The sequence below is a fragment of the Aphelocoma coerulescens genome, chromosome 2 (assembly GCF_041296385.1).
Source record: "Aphelocoma coerulescens isolate FSJ_1873_10779 chromosome 2, UR_Acoe_1.0, whole genome shotgun sequence".
Lineage (NCBI taxonomy): Eukaryota > Metazoa > Chordata > Aves > Passeriformes > Corvidae > Aphelocoma > Aphelocoma coerulescens.
In genome coordinates, this window is record NC_091015.1 from 57,195,409 (window position 1) to 57,208,620 (window position 13,212).

Consider the following 13,212-nt stretch of genomic DNA (forward strand, 5'->3'; position numbering starts at 1 on the left):
ATGCCTCATTGAGATAGGAAAAGCAGGCAGCCTTTCAAAATAGTATGTCCTTTTTTTGTTGAACTGGCCCAACCAATCTTATCTGTTCTGGTAGGTTTGTTGTGCACATGGCAGGCTGAAAGAATCAAGATGAAAAATCCCTAAGTGCTGATTCTCTTTTGTAAAAATTAGAAAATATGGCTTTCTGACAGCTCGAACTTCGCCTGCTGCTGCTACATTCTCCCTGTAATCTGTTGTATTTTGATTTGATAACTGTGCTCAAAGAGTAATTCTTGCCAGTCAAAATTTGGCATGAAGTATTAGAAAAAAAATATTTATTTGTAAACATTGGAAGCATGTGTGAAAACTGCTATTTAGAGATGACTGGCACAAATGGAGAAGTTTTGTCTGAACACTGTTTCCGACCACCTCCTCATGTCCTGATCCTTCTGGCATATTGTCTCAATTTCCATCTGAGCTTCCACTGCACACCTCCAGAGTACCCTATATTGCTCTACCCCTTGTAGACTGTGCTTCATCTTCATTAAGTCCTTGCAAGAGCATACTTTAAATTCAGCTGGCTTCTGCTCAGGCTGTGTGCTTTCTCAGAATCCCAGAATCATTGAGGTTGGAAGAGACCTTCAAGATGAACCCGGCACCACTATAGTCTCCCCTAAACCCCAAGTGCCACATCCAGATGCCTGTTGAACACTTCCAGAGATGGTGACTTCACCACCTCCCTGGGCAACTTATTCCAATGCCTGACCACTCTTTCAGTGAAATTTTTTTCCTATTATCTGATCTGAACTTCTGCTGGCACAAGTTAAAGCCGCTTCTTCTTCTTATTTCACCTGGGACATGTGAAAGAGACCAACCCCCAACTGGCTACGGACTCCTTGCAGGAAGCTGTAGAGCAGTGAGGTCACCCCTGAGCCTCCTTTTCTCCAGGTTAAACACCCCCAGCTTCCTCAGCCTCTCTTCATCAGACTTGTGCTCCAGACCCTTCACCAGCTCCACTGCCCTTCTCTGGACATGCTCCAGCACCCCAATATCTTTCTAGCAGTGAGGGGCCCAGAACAGAGCACAGGATTTGCAGTGCGGCTTCACCAGTGCCAAGTAGAGAGAGACCTTTGCTGCCCTGGTCCTGCTGGCTACACTATTCCTGACATCAGTTTGTTGGATTGAGTCTAGAAGAGGCCACCAAGATGATCAGAGGAATGAAGCACGTCTCCTGTGAGGGAAGGCTGACAGAATTACAATTGTTTAGCCTGGAAAAGAGAAGGCTTTGTGGTGACCTAGTTGCTCCTTCCAGTACCTGAAGGGAGCCTACAAGAAAGACGATGAGAGACTTTTTAGAAGAGCATATGGTGACAGGACAAGGGGGCATGAATTCAGACTGAAAGTCAGTAGGTTTAGATGAGATATTAGGAAGAAATTCTGTACTCAGAGGGTGATGAAGCACTGGAATGGGCTGCCCAGAGAAGTTGTGGATGCCCCATCCCTGGAAGTGTTTGAAGCCAGGTTGAATGGAGTTCTGAGCAGCCTGATGTAGTGAAAGGTATCCCTGCTGGCAGCAGGGATGTTGAAATTAGATGATCTTTAAGGTCCCTTCCAACCCAAGCCTGTTCTATAAAAGTCTGTGAAATAAATAGTTCCATTTTACAGTGAATATGGCTTGGTTGTTGTTCCACTGATTCTCATCATGAAAATATGGAAAATATTAAAAAATAAATGCTTTTTGTGTATGTAAAAATAATGTGTTGTAATTGTTCTCTTTGCTACCAGACTTCTGAGTTGTATGGTCGTGGTGAGAAGCTGCAGGAAGTAGCAGAGTTAGTCAAGTGGCTGATTTCCATTGGGGCCAAGGCTGAGTCCATCGGAGTGTATCCGCTGCATGCTGTTATCAGACTGTGTATCAAAGCAAGTGAGTGACATCTGCAGCTAAAATAAAACAATGCTGCCTTTTATCAGAGAACTGACAGCTAGACCTTTCTTAAATTAAAAGAAAGTTCCAACAACTCGGGTCAGGTCATCTAGGTATAACCTTGCACATGCCAATAAAGCACTTGTTTAGAAATGTTGTAAACACTCTCTTCGATCACCCATGCCTGATAGTGGTGGAAACCTAATATATTAATTAATATATAATTCTGTGGTTTGTAGCAAAAGTGTGATTGATATGGCTCTTCTGTAACCCAAATATATCAGCTTTAAAAAAGGTACAATGTTTCTTCCTGCCATCTCAGTGTGGAGCAACAGTTTGTGTGTAATAGATTTTCATCTTGCCACTCCATAGGGAAAAAACCCCCAGGATCTGTTTCTTTAAGGGTGTTTTTTTATCATTTCAGCGAAGAACCATCTCTTCAGATGGTTGCTGACTTGGAGGCCAGAGCTGAAGGATAGGATCAACCAGAAAGACAGAGATGGACAGACCCTGCTGCATATTGTGGCCTCTTCCAGTGAATATTCACAGAAACGCAGTACGTACAATTTCCTGTGTGTGTGTGTATTGTTTTGTTTTCATATGGCAAAATCTATAATGGAAGAAAGTTTCAGACCCTGGTGTTTACTGTTTCATGCTAAGGAAGAAAATGAGAAAGTATCTGAATGTAGACCTGTAGTGGCAACTGATACTTAAACATTCCAAGAATTCTTTTTTAAATTTGTGTGCCTGATGTGTGATCATTTCCTCTGCTCTTTGGTTTGGCTGGTTAGGATTTTCTCACAAGTATGCTGCAGTTTTTAGAATCACAGAAATTACCTTTTAAATTTTGATGTGCCCTTAAAATCACGTTAGACCACCTGGAGGCCTGAAATGAGGAGTTTTAAATCTCACAGCAAAAAGCTGTGAGACGAACATTCCTAATAACAATGTTGTGTCAAAATTGGGAACATATTGGGAATTTATTTGCCACAGACACATTCAAAGAAACAACAATTTTTGTTCATTTATACACGTTATAACATCCAACATTTTTTTATAGACACTCCCAAAAGCCCACCCAATTTCTTGCATCATGGTATAGGTATTTTGTTCCTCCTAATTACCACCAGAGCATCTCATTTATCTTTGTTTAATGGATAACCCAAATTTTATCCAGCTAAACAGTACTTTTTTTACATTTGCTGTCCTGGTTAGACAATTACTATTGATTAACTTTTCTGGGGTGTGTAAGCCTATGAATTGGCTCCATCACTGCACCTTCAAAGTATTAATCATGTTTTCTGGATTGTATAGGCCTTTGACTCCTTAACTCTCTCAAGATACCTTTCTTGTTCTGTGGCATTTAATTCTTCTCTAGTTATATGGCACCATTAGGCAATCCTTTATTGAATTTTGTTCTTCAACTATTAAGTTCTCTAAGGGGTGTGGGTCCATAGAGTTTCTTTCTGCAGGTCAGTGAGGTAATTTCTCAGGGTTTTGTACTGACACTCAGCCAACACAGATCTAAATTAAAACCAGCTAAAATGACATAGTCAAACATTCCTTAACTAAGTAAACATAGTTCATTACAAAATTTTTAAAGGATCACAAAATTCCTGGCTAAGTAAGATACAACTTGCTATCAGGCCTCTCCTGTTCCTTTAAATAGGTGAAAATTTAAGACCTAGATAGCAGCCTTGTCAGAGGAGGAAAACGAAATGCTTTCCTTCACAGTTTCTGTGGGATTTATGTGAGCCTAGCTTTTTTCCTTGTATTTCTTACTCTGCCCACCAGGTGGCAACAGGAAGCAAACATCAATGCCTAGGTAACATCAGACTTACGGGGTCGATGCTTAAAATTTATTTAGTAATATTCATATGGTATTTTTTATAAAGAGAGTATATATTTTAGTATGTATTTATTTATTAAAGTTTGTATCTTTTTATTTATATATTGTATATATTATTAGAAAACATACAGCTTTACATGTATCTATTAGTTTATTTCTTTATAGCTATATATTATAAATATTCTAAACCATAAAATCATAGAATACAATCACAGAATCATTAAGTTTGGAAAAGGCTTCCAAGATCTTCAAGTCCAACCTTCGACTGATCATCACCCTGTCAGCTTATGACACTGGAAAAATTTAGATTTTTTTAAAGTTAAAATTGTGCTAGAAATTGTGCCAGGTAATTAAAAATAAAAAGGAAAACAGAACAAAACTCCTGAACAATGTGAATCATTCTTCCTCTAATTTTTATTCATGTATTGCTTTAGGACAAACAGAAGATGTGATCATGCTCCTGAACTTTGGGGTTGATCCCACTGTTCCAGATGCACGATCAAGATATGTCATAGATATCTTGAAAAAGAACAAAAACTTTGATGCTGTAAAAGAAGTCAGCAAGCACATTGAGAAACACACTTCCTCTGGGAAGCAGACAGGTACTACATACAGTGTGTGCTTTTCCTGTTTTAAAATTATGACCTTTAGGTACAAAATTGTTTTATTTCAAAGAAGTAGTAGTGGGTGTGTTTTATGTAATTTTCCCTGTGAGTTGTCACTGTGATCTCCTACCAGTCAATAGTGAACATTTTGTCCTTGCCTGAAGGCAACTGCTGTCCAAGTGATGTTCAGATCAAGCTTGGCATAAAGCAAAGATTTTAGACTACATCTCAGTTTTCATGTGTGTATTGTATATATGTTTATTGGAAAACACTGGGTTTCATTGTGCTTGCAGCTTACGGCTCCTGGCAAAGAAATTCCCACAGGTTTTTTTTTCCAGCACAGTGGTTCTCCATTAGGAGGTTAACACCAATACCTCTGTGGTAATGATCTCTTTGGCTGGCATTTCAGGTTGCACAGCCTGTCTACTGTGGCCAGGGTTTTTTTTTGGTTGTGGGTTTTTTTTGGCGATGCACAGCCCACAAGAGTTTTCTAAGCTTAGTACAAATGAGAGGCTGGAGAATAAGCCCCAGCTTCACAGGTAACAATCTGAGATTAGTCCTTCTTTCTAAAAAGATGACCAACCTTGCCTCTCTCTTTGTCCTAAGAGGTAAAGCTACTGTTTCGTTTGGTCTTTCATGTATCTGAATTCCTTAAGGCATTTAGGAAATTCAAGCCAAGTTTTTCGGTGTTTATTTGAGGGCATTTATTGGGACATCATTTAAAATCTGCTATTTCCCATTACATACATATCTCTTAAATTTGAAGATAACATTTTGGTGTGGTGTATATTTTTGGCTTTGTTTTTTAATTTTAAGAGGACAAATTCTTTTATGGCTGTATTTTTGAAGTGACCCTGAGGAATCAGACAAGCCCATTAAAACTGCGCTCTGCAAACATTATTTGGCTTAGTCATCTACTCTAAAAATTCTGAACCATGATATAATTGCGAGGCAGAATTTTCCTGCCTGCATACAGAAGCTATTACAGTTTTCAGCCTAGTGAATTATGGTAAATAGAGCCATGGTTTGACCTCATCTGGCAACTAAGTACTGAGCAGCCACTCACTTTCCCCTCCCTCCTATGGTGGGTTGAGATAAGAACAGTTAAAATTTGAAATAAAGTAAATTACTACCATTCCTATTATTATTAAAGTTATGAAATGCAGAAAGAGAGAGGAATAAAACCCAAGAAACACAAGTGATGCACAGTACAATTGCTCACATCCCACTAGCTGATGCCCAATCTGTCCCCAGGCAGCAGTGGTGCCTTCATGGCCAATTCCCCATAGTTTATATACTGAACATGACATTCTGTGGTATGGAATATCCCTTTGACATTTGGGGTCAGCTGTCCTGACCATGCTCCCTCCCAGCTTCTTGTGCACCTGCTCTCTGGCAGAGCATGGGACATGGAGAAGTGCTTGTCTCAGGGTAAGCACTGCTCAGCAACAACCAAAACATCACTTGTGCTATCAACAGTATCCTCATCCTATATCCAAAGCATGGCACCATACCATCTACTAAGAAGAAAAATAACTCTATCCCAGGCAAAACCAGGACAAGAGTGTATTTGATGAAAGTATCAGATTTCCTTTGGGGTCAGAAATCCATCACAGGACTGGCATTGGCAGTAGAAGTTTCAGCCATCTGTTTTTAATCTGCCACTACACATTTCTTAGAGCCCTGGGATGTAATGCATTACAGTCTTGCCCTGAAAACATCCTGGCAAGGAAGTGGATTTTCAATTTCTGTAATGTTTTGCAGGAGAGAATGAAAGTGCCACAGCTGATACAAATTCTCTCCAGGATGTTGTGGAACAGTTTGTCCAGTTCTACAGGTGTGAAAATGGAGCACATAATAAAAATGTATTGAAGGAAGATGCAGTTAAGCAATTTCTGAAATGGCTGTCTTCTGTGAAAGGTGCAGTGAGTTCCCATTTCTTCCTTTCACAAAACTTAATTGCTGTGAAAAATGTGCTTGATGCTAACATATACTTATTGCCCTTTTACCCTTCCTCCTCTTATCTGCTTCTGTAACTTTTATGACTGGAATAATGTACTTTTAATTATATTTAATGTCGTGTTTTGCACTCAAAACCAATGGAATATGCACAGAAACTCATGGTGTATCAAAATGTTCAAACTTTCTTGGCTGACAGCATACGGATGGAAAGATACATTTTGCTGTTCCTTGCTTTCAATTTAATGTGTTAATTATTCTGAAATTTGTTTACAGTGAGGTGGATTTCATTATATGGCTTTGAGTGAGTTACGTTGTCTTGACTGTTGCAGAAATCCCTGAAGAAGTCTCATGCAACATCTCCAATGCCTGTGCTAACAGCTTCATAAAACAGTTGCTGGCGAAGCAAATGTGGCATAAAGTTTTGCTGCTGCTAACAGGGAAAGCCAATGGGGAAAATCCATCAGGTGGAGGACTCTTCAAAACCTGCAGTCTTTCAGATGTTGACATTGGCAACATTATCCAACAGTGTGAAAGATCGGATACACAAGTGCACCTCATGAGATGCTTGCTTGAACGAGGAGGTGAAAAACTGCAATATTAATGTGCTATAAGAGATCTAGTATGTTTTTTGACATGTTGGGAGCAAGATGGTCTCAGAAATACCAACACATGGGGTTTTTTGTGGCTCTGTATAAGTGCAGCAGCTTGTTGGAGTGCAGTGCATTGGCTGCATCTGCTGTGTGGGACATGGGGAAGCTAGTAAGGCTACATGGGTGGAAGATGTTTACCAAGTGAAGTTTGTTAGGGTTGGTAAAAGGCCAAGAACTATTGTTGCTCCTGCACCTGTAGTTTGTTTTGGGCATTAATTTCTATGTCTTCAGCCACAATATTGTCCTGACAGAAAATGTAAGACACAGTCTTTCAGTTCAGTCTGCTGTTATGCTACAAGGAATGGACTACTTAATTGATTTCAAAGGCATGACCAGATGTCTTTCTTTTTTTAACTAGTGTAGACATCATCGTACTTGTTTTGCATGAGCTTATTCCTAGGATCACTCTGGCATATTTCATTTAATCTTCCAGCTTGATGTCAGCTGTAAGCTAGGGACACATGGTCCTGTTGAAGCCTTGTGAATGCCAGAGGTGCAAGGAGGCTTTGTGTTTTAGTCAGTGACTGACTGACTTGGAGAAGATATGTTCTGGCCTTTATGTCTTCCTATCACAACAGAAGGACTGTTTACTCAGTTTAATGGGAGACAAAGGGAAATGATGAAGATCTTCTTAGTCAAAAAGTGTTTTAACAGATACTTGTAAAAAGCTGTGAAAAAAAGAAGCAGCTTGCTGTCACCTGCCAGGCAATCAGCATCTGACTGCATCTGTTCAGAACTTTCTGTAGTTAGCAGATCAGTGTATCAGTTTTAAACCCTGGTATTTTCCTGTCCTTCACACCAGCTCTGCCTGATGGGATTGGAAGCAGTTCTGAAATACCACTAAAAATATGCCTCAGAAAGAATTATTTTGAAGTGGTATATTTGCTGCTGACCAAAGGCGCAGACCCTCGAAACCTCTCCATTACACAAGGAGATACTCCTTTGCATGCTGCAGTTTTCATCTGTTTAAATAATAAAGGTAAGGCTTTTGCCATTGACAACATCCCCATTCCTTACCTGCCCCTTCTGCTGCTGCAGGGACAGTGGATCAGGTTGTCTGACTGTGTCTCACTCAGCCCCCAAAGTCTGCAAGGCCAGAGGATGCACCCAGTCTTTGTTAAGCTGATGTGCTCTTGTTTGTGGTGTTGGTGGCTGGGACTGTGAGGAGAGGTAATGGCAGCTCAGGTGACACGGGGAGTCAAGGAAGGCTCCTCTCTGAAACCCTGTAAAATGAGTGCTAGGTGGGAATATGTGGGGTGGAAGTATGTTGGAAGAAACAAAGGTAGAGTGAGAGCAGTGGCAGCAGACTTCGGAGGAAATCCAGCAGTGGCATCTGAAATCTGTTTATCAGTTTTTGTTCAGTTGTAAATCAAGCAAAGTTTTCTTCAGGGGAGAATTGAGTGAAAGAACTGTAGGGCTTACGTAAAAATATAAAAAATTAAGACAAACTGTGAAATTAAGCCCCCAAATCAGGTTTGATTTTAAGTTAAAAAAAAAAACAACAAAATGTTTTTGAGTTGAAGGATTAAAATAATTTAAAATATTGAATTTATTAATTTTTAAAGCACAAACATTTCATTGAATGGCTTTAGAGATACTAAAAGCATAGGTAATGCCGGTTGTCATTTTTAAATCAAAAGATTAAGAAGTCCCATGACAATCTGTTCTCTTAAGTATTTTTCACTGTGTAAAGTTTTTGATGTGCAATTTCTTTACAATGATTTTGGCATGTCACTGTTTTACCGCTGGAAAAGAAATGTTTCGCATATGTTGTCTCATATAAATCACATAGATTATCTGGGGAAAATCCAGAAAGCTGTAGAATATATATGTATTTTCTTTCCCCTCAGGGAGGTAGCTGATCTTGTTTTGTAGGAACTTGCTCCAGGCACCTCAAATATCAGGAAATAATTGGGATTTCCTGCAGGTTATTTTAGTAAAACAAAGTTATCTGCAGCAGATTACTTCTGGGTGGCATATTAAAGTGAACCAAATGACCCCAGAGCACTACCTCGAGCTGCTGCTTGTCTGGATGACAGGTCACCAGTGTCCCTTGGGTAGCAGTCAGGGCTGATGTTGGAAAATGAACAAATCTGTCTGTACCCGGAGGTTAAAAAAAGAATGAAACTGACTGATGCTATGGGAATAATTGCAGCACTAGGGATTTCTAAAGCTTTGCTGCCTTTGTATTGTTTTCCCTGAATCTTGGGAAAGCTCAGTTTTGAGCTGTTTCACATAAGCATATTCTATAAGCATGAAATGTAGATTTCGTTTTTCTTTTTAAAACAAATTGATTTTAATTTAGTAGCAGCAGAAAAAGAAAGTATTGAAAATTGTTGGCATACAATGCAGCCTTGTAAAGCAGGTTATTTATTTTCTGTTTGTTCTTCTGCTTTCAGATAGCACTGGTTTAAACATCCTAAACTATCTACTTGACCTCTTTGCTTCAAGACCATCTGACTTTCCATATCTTAATCCAAACATACAAGATGAGAATGGAAATACAGTGATGCATATTGTTTTCCAGAAAGGATTTTCAAAGCAGACTAAGAGAATAACAGAGTTATTGGCAAAATTTGACATTAACTTTAACATAAAAAACAAATCAGGAAAAGATGTGATGCATAGAATTAAAAAAAAAGATCCGCTGCTACTTGCCTGGAATAATGCTGCACAGGAGAAGAAGAGGCACCGCCAAGATAGAGCAGGGCAGTTGGGTAAAACATCTAAACCCATTCCAGCTTCTGAGATTTCACAGTCAAAGAGCACAGGGCATTCTTCATCTGGGTTCTCATTAAAGGCACCATCTGGCAACGCAGTGCATAATGATTTAAAAACCCCATGTTCTGTAAAAACAAGAAAAGATCATTTGGGAAAGCAGGAAACAGAAGGAATGACCAGCTCCTTAACACTGCAGGAAAGTCTTGTGCAGGCAATCACAGCTTTAATTCAGCAATTGAAAGTGAGTGACACCGTGAAAAAGGATCATCCTCTGGTGCAAAACCCATCGTCAGCCCAGACTAATTCGGAAGAGGGAAGGAGTTCCTCACAACCTTGTGGAAGCATAGCTCATCCTGAAAGAAAAGGGGATGATTGGGAGAAAAAGAAGGGAGCAGGGGAATTTAGTATGGCCCTGCCTAATGGAGAGAAGGAAGAACCAGAGGAGGAAAAAGGGAAGAGTCTGGATATTGAGGCATATGTGCAGGAGTTTGATAACATGACTTGGGAAATAGAGTGCACTCCTGAAATGCTAAAGACTTTGAGCAGCAAAGCTGTGCCTCATTATCTGAAAGCTAAAACTATAATGACAATTAAGCGGCTTGGCAATGGGGAGTGGTCTAGGAGCCTTCAGAAGCCACTGAAACACTTGAAAGCTGATATCCAGCTGTATGAAGCCAAACTGGGCAAAGGTGCGAGAATGCTGTGGGAACTTGCGATTGACTTTTCTCCTCGTTGCAGCGAGAGTCCAGAAAAGATCATGGAGACAGAACAGACAAAAAGTCATTCAGAAAAATCAGGTAGAGTTTACACAGAAATAATTAGAATTTGGGCCATTGTTCTTGACCACTGCAAGCTGAACCGTGCCTTAGAAAATATCTGTATTTCCTACAACCGTGGCTTGTCCTGCATTTTGAGGAAAAAGCTCAAGGGTATAAATGAAGGACATCAGAACCACAGTGTGACAACACAGAAGCGTGTTCCACGTTGTTATGTTGAAGACATGGAGGCAGAAAAATCAAAAGAACATACCATGCCTGAGTATTTCCCTCCAGCTAGTGCAGCAGAACTGGAATACAATATAATGAAATTTCACAGCTTCAGTACTAACATGGCACTTAACATTATAAATGATGTACAGTCTTCTGTTGATTACCCTTTCCGAGTTGGGGAGTTGGAGTATGCAGTAATTGCTCTCAATCCAAAGCCTATGGAACCAATCATTTTAATTGGGCGAAGTGGGACAGGGAAGACGACTTGCTGCTTGTATAGACTTTGGAAGAAATTCTATTCATACTGGGAAAAATCTACCTTGGCAGAGGGACCTCTGCTGGAGAGGCAGACATGGCAGCAGAGACAGTGCAGTGATGTTGAAAAAGCTAGTTCAGGGAAGGAGGAGAGTGAACTAAAACACGAGAGTGATGATTCAAGTGAGGAGCAGGTGAGTGATGAGCAAGACCAGGACAGTGAAGATGAAAAGGTTTCTGTGGGCACAGCTGGTGCAGAAATGAATTTGTGTGGTGTCCATGAAGAAGACCAAACGTGTAGTGCAGAAGCATCAAATGGGCTGGAGCACCTGCACCAGATCTTCGTAACAAAAAATCCTGTCTTGTGCCGAGAAGTTCAGAGGAATTTCATTGAACTTAGCAAGTCTTCCAAGGTGACCAGTCACTTCAAGCCTCTGGACCCAAATATTCACAGGCTACAAGACATTAAAGACGAAAATTTTCCACTGTTTGTCACCTCCAAGCAGTTGTTGCTGTTACTAGATGCATCCATGCCTGACCCCTTTTTTCCAAGAAATGAAGATGGAAGTCTTAAAAGAGTCATTGTTGGTTGGAGTCCTCAGGAAGACTTGGTTGTACCAAATTGGCAGGATGAGGATGAAGAAGGTAATCTTGAAGCAGAACATGGTGATGATGGAGGAGCTGCAGATACATGCTCTAGGGAAAGTGATCCTTGGACTTTTGTGACTTACAATGTATTTGCAAATGAAATATGGCCAAAAATGATAAAAGGTAAAAGCTTGTACAATCCAGCACTGGTTTGGAAAGAAATAAAATCATTTCTGAAAGGCTCTTTTGAGGCACTGAGTTGCTTTGGGGGCAAGCTTACTGAGGAGCAGTACAAAAAGCTAGGCCGAAAGAGATCACCAAACTTCACGGAAGACAGGAGCGAGATCTATCACCTCTTCTGTCTTTATCAGCAGATACGATCACAGAGAGGTTACTTTGATGAAGAAGATTTGCTGTATAATTTATCTCAAAGACTTTCAAAGCTCAGGGAGCTGCCGTGGTCCATCCATGAGTTTTATGGTGATGAGATACAGGATTTCACGCAAGCTGAGCTAGCCCTGTTAATGAAGTGCATCAATGACCCTAATGCCATGTTTCTAACTGGTGACACTGCCCAGAGCATAATGAAAGGAGTTGCTTTTCGTTTTAGTGACCTGAGGTCACTGTTTCATTATGCAAGCAAGAGCTCTGTGAACAAGAAGCAACGTGTTAGGAAACCAAAAAGGATATATCAGTTGTACCAGAACTACAGGTCCCATTCAGGTACAGTAACAAATTTATTTATAACTTCTGCCTGTGCTCTTCAGATGTCACTAATGATAGAAGTTTTCTACTGGCCAATTCAAAACCAGTCTCTATGTGGCCTGTTTTTCAAAAAGATTAGATGGACAGCTTTTTCTGATTTGTCAGTTCTTTTTTTTGACATCTCAACTGGAAAACCAAAAATGAATGTTTTTAAAATTTTCAGGTTTTGAACACTCATGCTTACTGCATGCCTCGACAGTGTTTGTGTGAGGGAAAATTTAACAAATTATCACACCCGTTTCTGTTGTCTTACCCTCAAAGCACTAGATTTTGCAGCATTGGTGTGCTGCTTCTGCTTTTCTTACTTGTTTCTCATTTGTGACCTTTATTTTATGAGAATGCTGCCATGCTGATGTAGCATGTTTTCTGATCTTTAGAGGCCCAAGAATGACATCCACTCAAATTGGCAGAAACATAAATTGAAGCTTACAGCTTCAGTCTTCCCTGACTAGTGTTTTTGTTGTTATATTTCTTGATTCCAGATTTCTAACAAAATCTTGTTAAAAGTGTCTTTTTAAGGGCTTCAGGCTGAAGTTTAAAACCTGTATTCTGCTTTTTTCAGGCATCCTCCGTTTAGCATCTGGAGTGGTTGATTTGCTCCAGCATTATTTTCCAGAATCTTTTGATCGCCTTCCTCAGGACCGTGGTCTCTTTGATGGGCCGAAACCTACAGTCTTGGAGTCCTGCAGCGTTAGTGACCTTGCAATTCTCCTGAGGGGCAACAAAAGGAAAACACAACCCATAGAATTTGGGGCACATCAGGTTTGCTTTTCTTAGGCTTTTTGCAGATTCTGCCAGTTCTGTTGCTAAATAATAATTTTGTATGAACTGCCCACAACTTTCTTTTTTAAGCCCTTGTCTCACTGATAAATCAGGCTTTTTAAACTTAGGAACCTTTTTTGTGTTGGTTTCTCTTTCTTTTTAA

At 40.0% G+C, this 13,212-nt stretch overlaps 1 protein-coding gene across 1 annotated transcript in view; it reads left to right on the forward strand.

Annotated features, from left to right (window-relative positions):
* Nucleotides 1–13,212, forward strand: part of TRANK1 (tetratricopeptide repeat and ankyrin repeat containing 1) — a 49,512-nt gene that overhangs the window by 17,519 nt on the left and 18,781 nt on the right. The window contains exons 7-14 of the mRNA XM_069007653.1: nt 1,765–1,903; nt 2,328–2,459; nt 4,187–4,354; nt 6,122–6,277; nt 6,649–6,900; nt 7,772–7,948; nt 9,369–12,245; nt 12,850–13,049. Coding sequence (XP_068863754.1) covers nt 1,765–1,903; nt 2,328–2,459; nt 4,187–4,354; nt 6,122–6,277; nt 6,649–6,900; nt 7,772–7,948; nt 9,369–12,245; nt 12,850–13,049 — 4,101 coding nt within the window. The remainder of the gene's footprint in view (nt 1–1,764; nt 1,904–2,327; nt 2,460–4,186; nt 4,355–6,121; nt 6,278–6,648; nt 6,901–7,771; nt 7,949–9,368; nt 12,246–12,849; nt 13,050–13,212) is intronic.